A 16,271-nucleotide genomic window follows, 5' to 3' on the forward strand; every position below is an offset into this window, starting at 1 on the left:
TGCTGTTCCCCATTGTATCTGTGGGGGCCCCATGCTGTTCCCCATTGTATCTGTGGGGGCCCCATGCTGTTCCCTATTGTATCTGTGGGGGCCCATGCTGTTCCCTATTGTATCTGTGGGGGCCCCATGCTGTTCCCCATTGTATCTGTGGGGGCCCCATGCTGTTCCCCATTGTATCTGTGGGGGCCCCATGCTGTTCCCTATTGTAGCTGTGGGGGCCCCATGCAGTTCCCTATTGTATCTGTGGGGCCCCATGCAGTTCCCTATTGTATCTGTGGGGGCCCCATGCAGTTCCCTATTGTATCTGTGGGGGCCCCAGGCCTGTTCCATATTGTAGCTGTGGGGGCCCCATGCTGTTCCCCATTGTATCTGTGGGGGCCCCATGCTGTTCCCTGTTGTATCTGTGGGGGCCCATGCTGTTCCCTATTGTATCTGTGGGGGCCCCAGGCCTGTTCCATATTGTAGCTGTGGGGGCCCCATGCAGTTCCCTATTGTATCTGTGGGGGCCCCATGCTGTTCCCTATTGTATCTGTGGGGGCCCCATGCAGTTCCCTATTGTATCTGTGGGGGCCCCAGGCCTGTTCCCTATTGTAGCTGTGGGGGCCCCATGCAGTTCCCTATTGTATCTGTGGGGGGCCCAGGCCTGTTCCATATTGTAGCTGTGGGGGCCCCATGCAGTTCCCTATTGTATCTGTGGGGGCCCCATGCTGTTCCCTATTGTATCTGTGGGGGCCCCAGGCCTGTTCCCTATTGTATCTGTGGGGGCCCCATGCAGTTCCCTATTGTATCTGTGGGGGCCCCATGCTGTTCCCTATTGTATCTGTGGGGGCCCCATGCAGTTCCCTATTGTATCTGTGGGGGCCCCAGGCCTGTTCCATATTGTAGCTGTGGGGGCCCCATGCTGTTCCCTATTGTATCTGTGGGGGCCCCAGGCCTGTTCCCTATTGTATCTGTGGGGGCCCCATGCAGTTCCCTATTGTATCTGTGGGGGCCCCATGCTGTTCCCTATTGTATCTGTGGGGGCCCCATGCAGTTCCCTATTGTATCTGTGGGGGCCCCAGGCCTGTTCCATATTGTAGCTGTGGGGGCCCCATGCAGTTCCCTATTGTATCTGTGGGGGCCCCAGGCCTGTTCCCTATTGTATCTGTGGGGGCCCCATGCAGTTCCCTGTTGTATCTGTGGGGGCCCCATGCAGTTCCCTATTGTATCTGTGGGGGCCCCATGCAGTTCCCTATTGTATCTGTGGGGGCCCCATGCAGTTCCCTATTGTATCTGTGGGGGCCCCAGGCCTGTTCCCTATTGTAGCTGTGGGGGCCCCATGCAGTTCCCTATTGTATCTGTGGGGGCCCCAGGCCTGTTCCATATTGTAGCTGTGGGGGCCCCATGCAGTTTTGCTGGCAGGGGCCCCGGAGCCCAGGATTTACCCCCCAGATGACCGGGGCGCTGAGATCATGTGACGTTGCTAATTCGGGCGCCATTACGGCAGAAATTGTCATCTGGAGAAACCATTGTCCGGCCCTGGAATCCCGGGCGCAAGCTGATCCGGGGGTATAAATAGGGCGGCAGTGAGAGCGCTGGCAGCCTGGGGGCAGGGAACTGATACCCTCTGAAGAATGAAAGTGCCCCCAGCCCTGTGCCAATACGGGGGGGGGGGGATACTTGTGGCTTTATTGGAAAAATAGATTTCCAGTTCATGTTCCCAGTTAAAGCCATTCTAGGCAACCCCAGCCAGCAGTGCTGTAATGTTACTGCCACTCAGATAAAGGGCAAGTAACCCTGTTTGTGCCCTGACGGGGGAGTTTGTGCCCTGAGGGGGGAGTTTGTGCCCTGACGGGGGAGTTTGTGCCCTGACGGGGGAGTTTGTGCCCTGACGGGGGAGTTTGTGCCCTGACGGGGGAGTTTGTGCCCTGACGGGGGAGTTTGTGCCCTGAGGGGGCTGTTTGTGCCCTGACGGGGGAGTTTGTGCCCTGACGGGGGAGTTTGTGCCCTGACGGGGGAGTTTGTGCCCTGACGGGGGTGTTTGTGCCCTGACGGGGGAGTTTGTGCCCTGACGGGGAGTTTGTGCCCTGACGGGGGAGTTTGTGCCCTGACGGGGGAGTTTGTGCCCTGACGGGGGAGTTTGTGCCCTGACGGGGGTGTTTGTGCCCTGACGGGGGAGTTTGTGCCCTGACGGGGGAGTTTGTGCCCTGACGGGGGAGTTTGTGCCCTGACGGGGGAGTTTGTGCCCTGACGGGGGTGTTTGTGCCCTGACGGGGGAGTTTGTGCCCTGACGGGGGAGTTTGTGCCCTGACGGGGGTGTTTGTGCCCTGACGGGGGAGTTTGTGCCCTGACGGGGGAGTTTGTGCCCTGACGGGGGAGTTTGTGCCCTGACGGGGGAGTTTGTGCCCTGACGGGGGAGTTTGTGCCCTGACGGGGGAGTTTGTGCCAGGCTCTTGCCCCACTTTGCTTTCCAGGTAAGTGAGGTGGAAAGGTGTCGGCTTAACTTCCCCTTTAGTTTAGTACCAAAGCCCTATAATTTTTCTGTGAGTGATGAATAATTAAGATTTCTGAATCAATATTGCCCCCCCGTCCCAGCCCCCTCATTAATTGTGAGAAATGTAACATTAGCTGTGAAATCCGACGCGAGACGCGGCTGCCTCATTAGGGCGAATCAGCGCAATTATTTCCCCTCGCACCTGATATTCCCGCACTGCAATATTCATGGAGTCACGTGACCGACCTGCACCGTCGCCCCGAGACCCCCCATATATACAATGGCCTATTCTTAGCAACTTTTCAATTGGTCTTTGTTTTTTATAGTTTTAAAATTATTTGCAGCTTTCAAATGGGGGTCACTGACCCCGGCAACCAAACCCTATTGCTCTGTGAGGCTCCAGTTTTATTGTTATTGTTACTTTTTATTCCTTACTTACCTCCTCTATTCATATCCCTGTCCCTCTTTCAAATTACTACCTGGTTGCTAAGTTATATTGGACCCTAGCAACCATATAGCTGCTGAGCAAACAGCTAAATAACTCAAAAACTGCAAATGATAAAAAATAAAGACCAATTGCAAATTGTCTCAGAATAGCTCTCTCTACATTACCTCCGTTTCTCTGGTTCTGTTTGCTCTGCCCCAGTGGGGACAGTCAGTGCCCCTCCGACTGGCAGGGGGGGGTATTAATATTGCCAGATCCGAATGTTTGGATATAATGTTGCAGCAGAGTCTGCGCTTCTTTGTGTTTGCTACAATGTTGCAGGGCTCTTTCTAACGAATTGAGGAGAATTCTCCCATAGTGTCGCCTGTCTGTGGGGGTCCGAGGGTGGGGGGGGACCCATATAAACACACTGGGTTGTTGCGCTACATGCATTCCGATGAATGGCCGGGGGTGCAGGGAGTTATAGTAGAAGGTGCTGGGGGTATTTGTATATGTATGGATATTTCTAAATATTAACCCTTTATTAGCATTCACTATAGCAGCAACAGAACAACCACTGCTATAGGTGGCGGGTCACATTGCGCTTATAGGGTTAAATGGTGCCGCCCTAGTACTGGGCCCGATTGGGCACCTAACGGACTGTGCCGCCGGCCAATGGAGACCCCACTGCCCACATGAAAGTGACTAAGGATTTTCTAACTGGTCCAGTATATATTTGCCCAATTTGTGGCAAAGGGGCGGTGCCAGCAGCCTTTATTGACCGGACCTTAATGTTCTGGACCCGGTTGTACTGCCTGTCATTGGCTGTAATTGATATTGTACCGGGGGGGTACCAGTAAATATCCCCCCTTTCCTGCTGCAATGGTTCCTTCCTGAGCCCCCCAGAACCTCATCCCCTCGACCCGTTTCCTACACCGGGTTCTGCCCTCTGCGCCAAAGCAAAGCCCCCGGGTCTGTGGGTTCCTGTGGGATTCTGGGAATATTCAGAAACAAATGAATTTATGGACCCAAAAGAAACTTTTCCCGGTTCCGATTGGCCCGGCCGGTCATTAAATCCTTTACTTGGGAATCTCTCTGAACTCCAGAACCGGCGCTTACGTTGCGCAGCCGAGACCTTCATCTTCACATCTATTCATTTATGAAGGGTAATTTGGCTAACGAGCTCCCCCCCCCCCCCCCCGCATTGAATAAAACATTCAAACAGGCGAAACACTGAAACTCATTTTAAAATTTAACGTGTTTTCTGCTTTTTATTTTATTATTTTCGTGCCGGGCGTTATTAATGCATCGGCCGCGATCCAGAACCGCTGTAATCAATAAAATAAGACTAAATCCGCTTTTATGGCGTCCCATGACAATAGGCACCGGCGCGGCGCATTGATGTGCGAGAGGATTAATGCGAGGAAAATGCCATCAATTATTGAAAGGAGGGTTTGATTTTCTTTTCAAACCAACAAATTATGATTAATTGAAGAACGAAGTCTGGAAATATCTGCGAGAAAAGTCTCTGCCACTCGGCTAATGAGTCCGACCGTCCGACTACAACTCCCAGCATTCCCTGCCAGCCCCAAGCTCAGGCAGCTCTACCCAGAACCCTCATAGGGCTATATATGTATCTCACACATATATACTGGCCCCCCTATACTCCTGCACCCCCAAACCTTGGGGATAATGATCTGTATCTCACACATATATTGTACATCAGTCAGGGACCCCACTGGCCCCCCTATACTCCTGCACCCCCAAACCTTGGGGATAATGATCTGTATCTCACACATATATTGTACATCAGTCAGGGACCCCACTGGCCCCCCTATACTCCTGCACCCCCAAACCTTGGGGATAATGATCTGTATCTCACACATATATTGATATTGTACATCAGTCTGGGACCCCACTGGCCCCCCTATACTCCTGCACCCCCAAACCTTGGGGATAATGATCTGTATCTCACACATATATTGTACATCAGTCAGGGACCCCACTGGCCCCCCCTATACTCCTGCACCCCCAAACCTTGGGGATAATGATCTGTATCTCACACATATATTGTACATCAGTCAGGGACCCCACTGGCCCCCCTATACTCCTGCACCCCCAAACCTTGGGGATAATGATCTGTATCTCACACATATATTAATATTGTACAGGGACCCCACTGGCCCCCCTATACTCCTGCACCCCCAAACCTTGGGGATAATGATCTGTATCTCACACATATATTAATATTGTACAGGGACCCCACTGGCCCCCCTATACTCCTGCACCCCCAAACCTTGGGGATAATGATCTGTATCTCACACATATATTAATATTGTACAGGGACCCCACTGGCCCCCCTATGCACCCCATTTCCCTTATGTTAGTGGGCCCTCTGTACTATTACACCTGTTCCTAGCAGGTTGCTGGGAGTTGCTGGGATGGGGCACTGGGTTGGGGGCATCAGGGTTTACAAACTGACCTGTTGCTCTGTGTCTCTGCGCAGAAGGATGTCTTCCAAGCAAGCCGCCTCTCCATTCACTTGTAAAGCGGAAGGAGAGGAAGAGATGACTGGGGATTTAGCGTCAAGAGAAATGAACGAATGCAAAGATCAGATCATGGCCTCCCACCTACCCCTGCACCCCCTCAATCACAACAAACCTCACTCTGAGGAGCTACAGTCACTTGTCACTACCCTCCCGGCCGACCTCGACTGGGACAGCATGATCTCTTCCCAACATAGAATGGTAAGGACTGGTCTGTTTGTATTTATACATATGGGTAGGAGGTGCCATAGTGTTTCCCTTAGACAGTACAGTATGGGGGTACAGCTTATTGTGTGCCCAGAACATTCCTTCTCTGTATATTTGTATTTATACATATGGGTAGGGGGTGCCATAGTGTTTCCCTTAGACAGTACAGTATGGGGGTACAGCTTATTGTGTGCCCAGAACATTCCTTCTCTGTATATTTGTATTTATACATATGGGTAGGAGGTGCCATAGTGTTTCCCTTAGACAGTACAGTATGGGGGTACAGCTTATTGTGTGCCCAGAACATTCCCTCTCTGTATATTTGTATTTATACATATGGGTAGGGGGTGCCATAGTGTTTCCCTTAGACAGTACAGTATGGGGGTACAGCTTATTGTGTGCCCAGAACATTCCCTCTCTGTATATTTGTATTTATACATATGGGTAGGAGGTGCCATAGTGTTTCCCTTAGACAGTACAGTATGGGGGTACAGCTTATTGTGTGCCCAGAACATTCCTTCTCTGTATATTTGTATTTATACATATGGGTAGGGGGTGCCATAGTGTTTCCCTTAGACAGTACAGTATGGGGGTACAGCTTATTGTGTGCCCAGAACATTCCTTCTCTGTATATTTGTATTTATACATATGGGTAGGGGGTGCCATAGTGTTTCCCTTAGACAGTACAGTATGGGGGTACAGCTTATTGTGTGCCCAGAACATTCCTTTTCTGTATATTTGTATTTATAATCTATATATATTATATAAATAAAGTTGTATATTAGACAGTACAATATCGGCAGTACTAATGGCAGCTCCAGGCCTCACATTACATAGCAGTCTGTGCAGGGATTTCGGCTTTGGGTATTTCCCTTTATAAACAATGGGCAGAGAAGTCCCTGTGTCAGATCTCACTCGGGGCTCATAGTTTTTCTCGGCGGAAACAATAGACCCCCCCCCCCCCCGTCTGATACAAACGGCTCTGGGCTTGTGTAATGGAAGTTGCGCCGGTGAATGGGCTGCAGGATACAGGGGTCACTTCCTATTGGCTGCTCAGGGGGCAGGGGTTCCTGTTGTTCATCATTGACTGATGGGAAAGGGAGGTCATGGGATGATTTAATTGGCCGCCAAGTATTCATTGTGTTCTCATTGGCACTGACAGTCTGATGTCTTTATTGTTCTCTGTGACTGTCTATTTCCCCTCTCCCCCCATTTGTCTCTCTACTCCCCGAACCCCCTTTCCCTTCCCCTCTCTCCTTCTGTCTCTCATCCCCTCTCCTTTCCTTTTCTATTCCCCCCCCCCCAACTGTTTGGCCTTACTCCCCCCCATCCTCCCTCTTCTCCCCCCTTCTATATTTCCCCTCTCCCCCCATTTGTCTCTCTACTCCCCGAACCCCCTTTCCCTTCCCCTCTCCCCCCATTTGTCTCTCCCTGAACCCCCTTTCCCTTCCCCTCTCTCCTTCTGTCTCTCATCCCCTCTCCTTTCCTTTTCTATTCCCCCCCCCCAACTGTTTGGCCTTACTCCCCCCCATCCTCCCTCTTCTCCCCCCTTCTATATTTCCCCTCTCCCCCCATTTGTCTCTCTACTCCCCGAACCCCCTTTCCCTTCCCCTCTCCCCCCATTTGTCTCTCTACTCCCGAACCCCCTTTCCCTTCCCCTCTCTCCTTCTGTCTCTCATCCCCTCTCCTTTCCTTTTCTATTCCCCCCCCCCAACTGTTTGGCCTTACTCCCCCCATCCTCCCTCTTCTCTCCCCCTTCTATATTTCCCCTCTCCCCCCATTTGTCTCTCTACTCCCCGAACCCCCTTTCCCTTCCCCTCTCTCCTTCTGTCTCTCATCCCCTCTCCTTTCCTTTTCTATTCCCCCCCCCAACTGTTTGGCCTTACTCCCCCCCATCCTCCCTCTTCTCCCCCCTTCTATATTTCCCCTCTCCCCCCATTTGTCTCTCTACTCCCCGAACCCCCTTTCCCTTCCCCTCTCCCCCCATTTGTCTCTCCCCGAACCCCCTTTCCCTTCCCCTCTCTCCTTCTGTCTCTCATCCCCTCTCCTTTCCTTTTCTATTCCCCCCCCCAACTGTTTGGCCTTACTCCCCCCCATCCTCCCTCTTCTCTCCCCCTTCTATATTTCCCCTCTCCCCCCATTTGTCTCTCTACTCCCCGAACCCCCTTTCCCTTCCCCTCTCTCCTTCTGTCTCTCATCCCCTCTCCTTTCCTTTTCTATTCCCCCCCCCAACTGTTTGGCCTTACTCCCCCCCATCCTCCCTCTTCTCCCCCTTCTATATTTCCCCTCTCCCCCCATTTGTCTCTCTACTCCCCGAACCCCCTTTCCCTTCCCCTCTCTCCTTCTGTCTCTCATCCCCTCTCCTTTCCTTTTCTATTCCCCCCCCCAACTGTTTGGCCTTACTCCCCCCCATCCTCCCTCTTCTCCCCCCTTCTATATTTCCCCTCTCCCCCCATTTGTCTCTCTACTCCCCGAACCCCCTTTCCCTTCCCCTCTCTCCTTCTGTCTCTCATCCCCTCTCCTTTCCTTTTCTATTCCCCCCCCAACTGTTTGGCCTTACTCCCCCCCATCCCCCCTCTTCTCCCCCCTTCTATATTTCCCCTCTCTCCCCATTTCTCTCTCTACTCACTAACATAAATGGCAGGTTTGGGTCCCAGTGTTTTGCCCCAGACGGGGTATTTATATTGCCCCCCCCCCCCCCGGCTCCTGTTCTGCACAAAACAAGTTTCACTTTGCTGCCAAATTAGTTTTTTTTTGCATTTTTTGCAAATTCCTGTGTTTCTATAGAATTAAGCCAACGCCCCAACGTACACCCTGTGCCCGACACACATTGCACCACATCCAGCCAATAGGAACGTTTGTGACTCCCCGATACTCAGCACTGACTCCCTGCACCCCAATAAATCTCTTTTAACTCCCACTCAGCAGTCGCTCCCAGCAGTGCAGTTTGGCCGAGTCATAAAAGCCTGGAAGGAACCAGAAATAGCAGATTTACCCCTCGCTGCCTGCCCTAAATCTGACAGATACCCCACTTTGTCTCAGGGACCCCAGGCCCATGTCCGCTCAGCTGCTCTACAGCCCAAACCCCCAGCAACAAGATCCGACAGTTTGTAGCCCAGGAGTTTGTCATGTTAAACAGACATTAAAGTAAAAATATAGTTTTATAAAGTCAGTGTCACTTACCCCTTAGTCTGATAATTGTCTGATGAACTGTAACTCTAAGCAACTTCCCACTGTCCATTCCTGTGTCTGTCTGTCCCTTTCCCTTCCCTGCACTGCTGGTTCTGACTCCTGATACAACTCCCCAATATCCATTCATCCCTCATTCTCACTGGGTTTATAGTTATGTGTAACTGTCACTGTGTCTGTCCCTTTCCCTTCCCTGCACTGCTGGTTCTGACTCCTGATACAACTCCCCAATACCCATTCATTCCTCATTCTCACTGGGTTTATAGTTATGTGTAACTGTCACTGTGTCTGTCCCTTTCCCTTCCCTGCACTGCTGGTTCTGACTCCTGATACAACTCCCCAATATCCATTCATTCCTCATTCTCACTGGGTTTATAGTTATGTGTAACTGTCACTGTGTCTGTCCCTTTCCCTTCCCTGCACTGCTGGTTCTGACTCCTGATACAACTCCCCAATATCCATTCATTCCTCATTCTCACTGGGTTTATAGTTATGTGTAACTGTCACTGTGTCTGTCCCTTTCCCTTCCCTGCACTGCTGGTTCTGACTCCTGATACAACTCCCCAATATCCATTCATCCCTCATTCTCACTGGGTTTATAGTTATGTGTAACTGTCACTGTGTCTGTCCCTTTCCCTTCCCTGCACTGCTGGTTCTGACTCCTGATACAACTTCCCAATATCCATTCATTCCTCATTCTCACTGGGTTTATAGTTATGTGTAACTGTCACTGTGTCTGTCCCTTTCCCTTCCCTGCACTGCTGGTTCTGACTCCTGATACAACTTCCCAATATCCATTCATTCCTCATTCTCACTGGGTTTATAGTTATGTGTAACTGTCACTGTGTCTGTCCCTTTCCCTTCCCTGCACTGCTGGTTCTGACTCCTGATACAACTTCCCAATATCCATTCATTCCTCATTCTCACTGGGTTTATAGTTATGTGTAACTGTCACTGTGTCTGTCCCTTTCCCTTCCCTGCACTGCTGGTTCTGACTCCTGATACAACTTCCCAATATCCATTCATTCCTCATTCTCACTGGGTTTATAGTTATGTGTAACTGTCACTGTGTCTGTCCCTTTCCCTTCCCTGCACTGCTGGTTCTGACTCCTGATACAACTCCCCAATATCCATTCATCCCTCATTCTCACTGGGTTTATAGTTATGTGTAACTGTCACTGTGTCTGTCCCTTTCCCTTCCCTGCACTGCTGGTTCTGACTCCTGATACAACTCCCCAATACCCATTCATCCCTCATTCTCACTGGGTTTATAGTTATGTGTAACTGTCACTGTGTCTGTCCCTTTCCCTTCCCTGCACTGCTGGTTCTGACTCCTGATACAACTCCCCAATATCCATTCATTCCTCATTCTCACTGGGTTTATAGTTATGTGTAACTGTCACTGTGTCTGTCCCTTTCCCTTCCCTGCACTGCTGGTTCTGACTCCTGATACAACTCCCCAATATCCATTCATTCCTCATTCTCACTGGGTTTATAGTTATGTGTAACTGTCACTGTGTCTGTCCCTTTCCCTTCCCTGCACTGCTGGTTCTGACTCCTGATACAACTCCCCAATATCCATTCATCCCTCATTCTCACTGGGTTTATAGTTATGTGTAACTGTCACTGTGTCTGTCCCTTTCCCTTCTCTGGTCACATTTACGCTTATTAATCACCAGTTTTGCAGCATTGCCAGAAAGTGTAGAAACTGTTGCTTTCTGTTTGGCCAGAAGAGCAGGGAAGGGATCGCAGGAAGGACATTTACTTAACATTCCAATGTATTTCTGTTTGGGTCGGGGCCAGAGCTAATTGGAAAGCTTTTGTGTTTGATACCAAGTGCCGAGGCCTCTCATTCGTCTCTTTATTCATCTCCTGACACAAAGGAGCTGTCACTGGCGCTCGGCCAGGGGGTTTAAGGAGACGTTTAGCAGAAAAATTCACTTTTAGTTTGTTATACACAGAGATTAATCTGAGCCTGATCCTTTCCTTCTGTCTGTTCTGCCTGTCTCCTAGGGGAGATTTATCTTGCTGTGTAGTTGCTATGGATAGTGGGCCTAGCAACCAGAAAAATTTTGCTCTTAGGCTAGATTTTTATGATGAGTTTTCTATGTTTTTTTAACCCTGCAAACTTAGAGGGCTGTTCCTGCTGAATTGTGCTTAGTACAGGGGAATCCCTATGTGCCATAGTTTTATGGTATCTCTCTGTACAGGCTATGGGCAAACTTAGGGGGCTGTTCCTGCTGAATTGTGCTTAGTACAGGGGAATCCCTATGTGCCATAGTTTTATGGTATCTCTCTGTACAGGCTATGGGCAAACTTAGGGGGCTGTTCCTGCTGAATTGTGCTTAGTACAGGGGAATCCCTATGTGCCATAGTTTTATGGTATCTCTCTGTACAGGCTATGGGCAAACTTAGGGGGCTGTTCCTGCTGAATTGTGCTTAGTACAGGGGAATCCCTATGTGCCATAGTTTTATGGTATCTCTCTGTACAGGCTATGAGCAAACTTAGGGGGCTGTTCCTGCTGAATTGTGCTTAGTACAGGGGAATCCCTATGTGCCATAGTTTTATGGTATCTCTCTGTACAGGCTATGAGCAAACTTAGGGGGCTGTTCCTGCTGAATTGTGCTTAGTACAGGGGAATCCCTATGTGCCATAGTTTTATGGTATCTCTCTGTACAGGCTATGAGCAAACTTAGGGGGCTGTTCCTGCTGAATTGTGCTTAGTACAGGGGAATCCCTATGTGCCATAGTTTTATGGTATCTCTCTGTACAGGCTATGAGCAAACTTAGGGGGCTGTTCCTGCTGAATTGTGCTTAGTACAGGGGAATCCCTATGTGCCATAGTGTTATGGTATCTCTCTGTACAGGCTATGGGCAAACTTAGGGGGCTGTTCCTGCTGAATTGTGCTTAGTACAGGGGAATCCCTATGTGCCATAGTTTTATGGTATCTCTCTGTACAGGCTATGAGCAAACTTAGGGGGCTGTTCCTGCTGAATTGTGCTTAGTACAGGGGAATCCCTATGTGCCATAGTTTTATGGTATCTCTCTGTACAGGCTATGAGCAAACTTAGGGGGCTGTTCCTGCTGAATTGTGCTTACTACAGGGGAATCCCTATGTGCCATAGTGTTATGGTATCTCTCTGTACAGGCTATGGGCAAACTTAGGGGGCTGTTCCTGCTGAATTGTGCTTAGTACAGGGGAATCCCTATGTGCCATAGTTTTATGGTATCTCTCTGTACAGGCTATGAGCAAACTTAGGGGGCTGTTCCTGCTGAATTCTGCTTAGTACAGGGAATCCCTATGTGCCATAGTTTTATGGTATCTCTCTGTACAGGCTATGGGCAAACTTAGGGGGCCGTTCCTGCTGAATTGTGCTTAGTACAGGGGAATCCCTATGTGCCATAGTTTTATGGTATCTCTCTGTACAGGCTATGGGCAAACTTAGGGGGCTGTTCCTGCTGAATTGTGCTTAGTACAGGGGAATCCCTATGTGCCATAGTTTTATGGTATCTCTCTGTACAGGCTATGGGCAAACTTAGGGGGCTGTTCCTGCTGAATTGTGCTTAGTACAGGGGAATCTCTATGCTGCCATAGTTTTATGGTATCTCTCTGTACAGGCTATGGGCAAACTTAGGGGGCTGTTCCTGCTGAATTGTGCACTCTTTTTACTTCCCCTTTAGCCCCCATAGAACACAGGTTTGGGGGGGCTGTTAGTCCGTTCCTGTTGGTTAATGTGTAAGTCGGGGTAGATCCCGTACAGATGCCCACGCAGGCAGCGGCTGTTGAATGATTGATGGAGCGGGGGGGGGGGGGGGCACTTAATATTCTGTTGGTCCAATTGCACAAAACCTAATTATCATTTTTAATCTAACGCTGTGATTTCTCGGAGAGAGATGACTATTAGCAGGAAGAGACTGCTCTAATTTGCTCTTTCTTCCCTCTGCCGCTCTAATTGACAGTGTGTGTAAGTGATCAAAGTATTGTCATTTGCATACGTCTCGAGATCAAACACTCGGCCTCTCGGGGCCCCACAAAAACACTTGCGCAGCAAAAACATCGGAAACGGGGGGAATTGTGCCTGGGAATTGCCCCCCCCCACCCCTGTTCCTGCTCTTCTCCTTTTACCCCTTACCCGCTGGCATGGGTACAGCCCTTGGCACGGTGTGGGTTAAAGGCGTTGGGTTGATCAGAAGGTGGCGCTGTTTAATAGTAACTCTATGGGGGTTCCTGCACGCTGGGGCCCTGCTGGGGAGATGAGGTACTGCAGCCAATGCAGGAACTGCTCAGTGAGCCTCTTCCTATTAGACTGAGAGGGTAACAATGGAATTTATCTGCCCCGGTCACTTATTGAGGGAGGGAATTATCATTTTGGTCCTATATAAAGGCCATTGGCTCCCCCTTCTATAACCATTTATGTATTCTAGTCCCTCCCACTGCTGCAGGGGTCTCTTTCTGAATGGATTCTCCATCTGTCACTCAAACAGTAGGTGGGACTAGAACAGTTATGGCAGATGACATGGGGCGGGGCATGGAGTCTCTCACTCGAATCCTCGGTGGGACTAGAACACTCTGATGGAAGATTACATTGGGCGGGGCAAAGAGTCTCTCACTTGAATACTGGGTGGGACTAGAACACTCTGATGGCAGATTAGAAGGTGGGGCAAGGAGTCTTTCACTCAAACAGTGGGTTGGACTAGTACACTCTGATGGCAGATTACAGGGGGTGGGGCTAGGAGTGTTTCACTCAAACAGTGGGTGGGATTAGAACACTCTGATGGCAGATTTCAGGGGGTGGGGCCAGGAGTGTTTCACTCAAACAGTGGGTGGGACTAGAACACTCTGATGGCAGATTACTTGGGGAGGAGTAGGGAGTCTTTGATTTGAGCAGTGGGTGGGACTAGAACAATCTGTCAGATTACAGGGGGTGGGGCCAGGAGTGTTTCACTCAAGCAGTGGGTGGGACTAGAATGCTGATGGAAGCTTATTGGATGAGGAACTTGGGTCTGTAACAGTGCAATTTTTTAACATGGGGCAATTTGTAAGTAAATGTGGCACATGGGGCAATAACGGGCAGGGTCAGGGCAATTAGTCGCTTAATTTCCTTTCTTCTGTACTTTCTCCCCAACGTAATATTCATCCTGTGAGTGCTCCGCCCCCTCCGGTGCCAGGGTGGGTGCCCAATCAGGCGCTGCTGTACTGACCCGCTGCCCGTTTCTACCGCAGGACTCAGAGAGCAATAAACTCCGTTCCCTGTACTCCTTCCGAACCTCGTCTACCTCACCCCACAAGCCTGACGAAGGGGCTCGCGAGCGCAGTGACCTTATGAGCAGTGTTAATTTCGGGACCCCCGAGCGGCGGAAGGGCAGTTTGGCCGACGTGGTGGATTCGCTGAAACAGAAGAAACTGGAGGAAATGACCCGGTCCGAGCAGGAAGGTAAGTCGCTTTCTGCCCTTAATGAGGGTATGTGTGGGGGCAACAGTAGGGTAATGTGTATAGTAAGGCAACTTGGCGGAAATTGTCGTGATGGCAGGGATCTGCCCCCGGGCACTGGTGGTATTTTCTGAGCTTGCAGACTGGGTCGGCAGTGGGGGAAAAACCCGGTGGGCCCTGGTCCTGGTTGGCTCCACCGGCCCGGAATGATCCCCAGAGCTCATTAATGGGGGGCACCCCAGGATCCCCCAGAGCTCCAGTGGCAGCCCCAATGGCCCCTGCACCCCCCAGTCTGACTTGGTGGCTATTGGGCAGCATGTAGGGGCACAAACCCAAGGGCTCGTTAATGGGGGGCACCCCAGGATGCCTAGAGCTCCAGTGGAAGCCCCAATTGGGCCTGCACCCCCCAGTCTGACCCTGACTTGGTGGCTATTGGGCAGCATGTAGGGGCTCGTTAATGGGGGGCACCCCAGGATCCCCAGAGCTCCAGTGGAAGCCCCAATGGGCCCTGCACCCCCCAGTCTGACTTGGTGGCTATTGGGCAGCATGTAGAGGCCAAATAGACACTGAGATTCCCCAAAGGAGAATGTCAGTAGATTTGGCCAATAAGAAAATAAAAGCCCCCCCCCAAATCCGGGCGCCTCTCCGCTCTCCATGGTCAAGTGCTGCTTGTGCTGCGGCGCCGTCTGTTTCCGGAACGTTCCGACACCGCGCGCAGCTGTTCTAATCTCTCTCTAATAACCCAGCCCGGCCTGGAGAATCCCCCACGGGGGCAACAAGCTCTTGTGTTGGGGCCACACATGTCGGCGCTGAGTCCCCGCCGCTCGCTGAATAATGGATCCAACACGCACGGAACAGACTGACGGGTTCCTGGGAATTCTCCGGCCCTTTCCTTCTCATCGGCACCTTTCCCTCCATGTTTTCCCTCTTAGTACCGGTATCGGATCTGTTATCCGGAAACCTGTTATCCACAAAGCTCCGTTATGGAGATACAAATTGCAGAAAGATCCTTTATCCGGAAAGCCCCAGCTGCCAGTGAGGGGGAGAGGGTTGGGGTGCTGTTAGGAAGGGCCCACAGTGAGGGGGAGAGGGTTGGGGTGCTGTTAGGAAGGGCCCACAGTGAGGGGGAGAGGGTTGGGGTGCTGTTAGGAAGAGCCCACAGTGAGGGGGAGAGGGTTGGGGTGCTGTTAGGAAGAGCCCACAGTGAGGGGGAGAGGGTTGGGGTGCTGTTAGGAAGAGCCCACAGTGAGGGGGAGAGGGTTGGGGTGCTGTTAGGAAGAGGTTACAGTGAGGGGGGGAGGGTTGGGGTGCTGTTAGGAAGAGGTTACAGTGAGGGGGAGAGGGTTGGGGTGCTGTTAGGAAGAGGTTACAGTGAGGGGGAGAGGGTTGGGGTGCTGTTAGGAAGAGGTTACAGTGAGGAGGGGGAGAGGGTTGGGGTGCTGTTAGGAAGAGGTTACAGTGAGGAGGGGGAGAGGGTTGGGGTGCTGTTAGGAAGAGGTTACAGTGAGGAGGGGGAGAGGGTTGGGGTGCTGTTAGGAAGAGCCCACAGTGAGGGGGAGAGGGTTGGGGTGCTGTTAGGAAGAGGTTACAGTGAGGAGGGGGAGAGGGTTGGGGTGCTGTTAGGAAGAGGTTACAGTGAGGAGGGGGAGAGGGTTGGGGTGCTGTTAGGAAGGGCCCACAGTGAGGGGGAGAGGGTTGGGGTGCTGTTAGGAAGAGGTTACAGTGAGGAGGGGGAGAGGGTTGGGGTGCTGTTAGGAAGAGCCCACAGTGAGGGGGAGAGGGTTGGGGTGCTGTTAGGAAGAGGTTACAGTGAGGGGGGGAGGGTTGGGGTGCTGTTAGGAAGAGGTTACAGTGAGGGGGAGAGGGTTGGGGTGCTGTTAGGAAGAGGTTACAGTGAGGAGGGGGAGAGGGTTGGGGTGCTGTTAGGAAGAGGTTACAGTGAGGAGGGGGAGAGGGTTGGGGTGCTGTTAGGAAGAGGTTACAGTGAGGGGGAGAGGG

General features: G+C 51.3%; 1 protein-coding gene across 4 annotated transcripts in view; it reads left to right on the plus strand.

The window, feature by feature from the left end:
• The window catches only part of sox6 (SRY-box 6), a 327,769-nt gene that overhangs the window by 128,819 nt on the left and 182,679 nt on the right, over positions 1-16,271 (plus strand). For 2 of the 4 annotated variants that reach the window (XM_031899825.1, NM_001123415.1), the window contains 2 exon segments: positions 5,404-5,644; positions 14,066-14,276. In XM_031899825.1, the coding sequence (XP_031755685.1) occupies positions 5,404-5,644; positions 14,066-14,276 (452 nt within the window). 4 annotated transcript variants of the gene reach the window in all.

The sequence above is a fragment of the Xenopus tropicalis genome, chromosome 4 (assembly GCF_000004195.4).
Source record: "Xenopus tropicalis strain Nigerian chromosome 4, UCB_Xtro_10.0, whole genome shotgun sequence".
Taxonomy (NCBI): Eukaryota; Metazoa; Chordata; class Amphibia; order Anura; family Pipidae; genus Xenopus; species Xenopus tropicalis.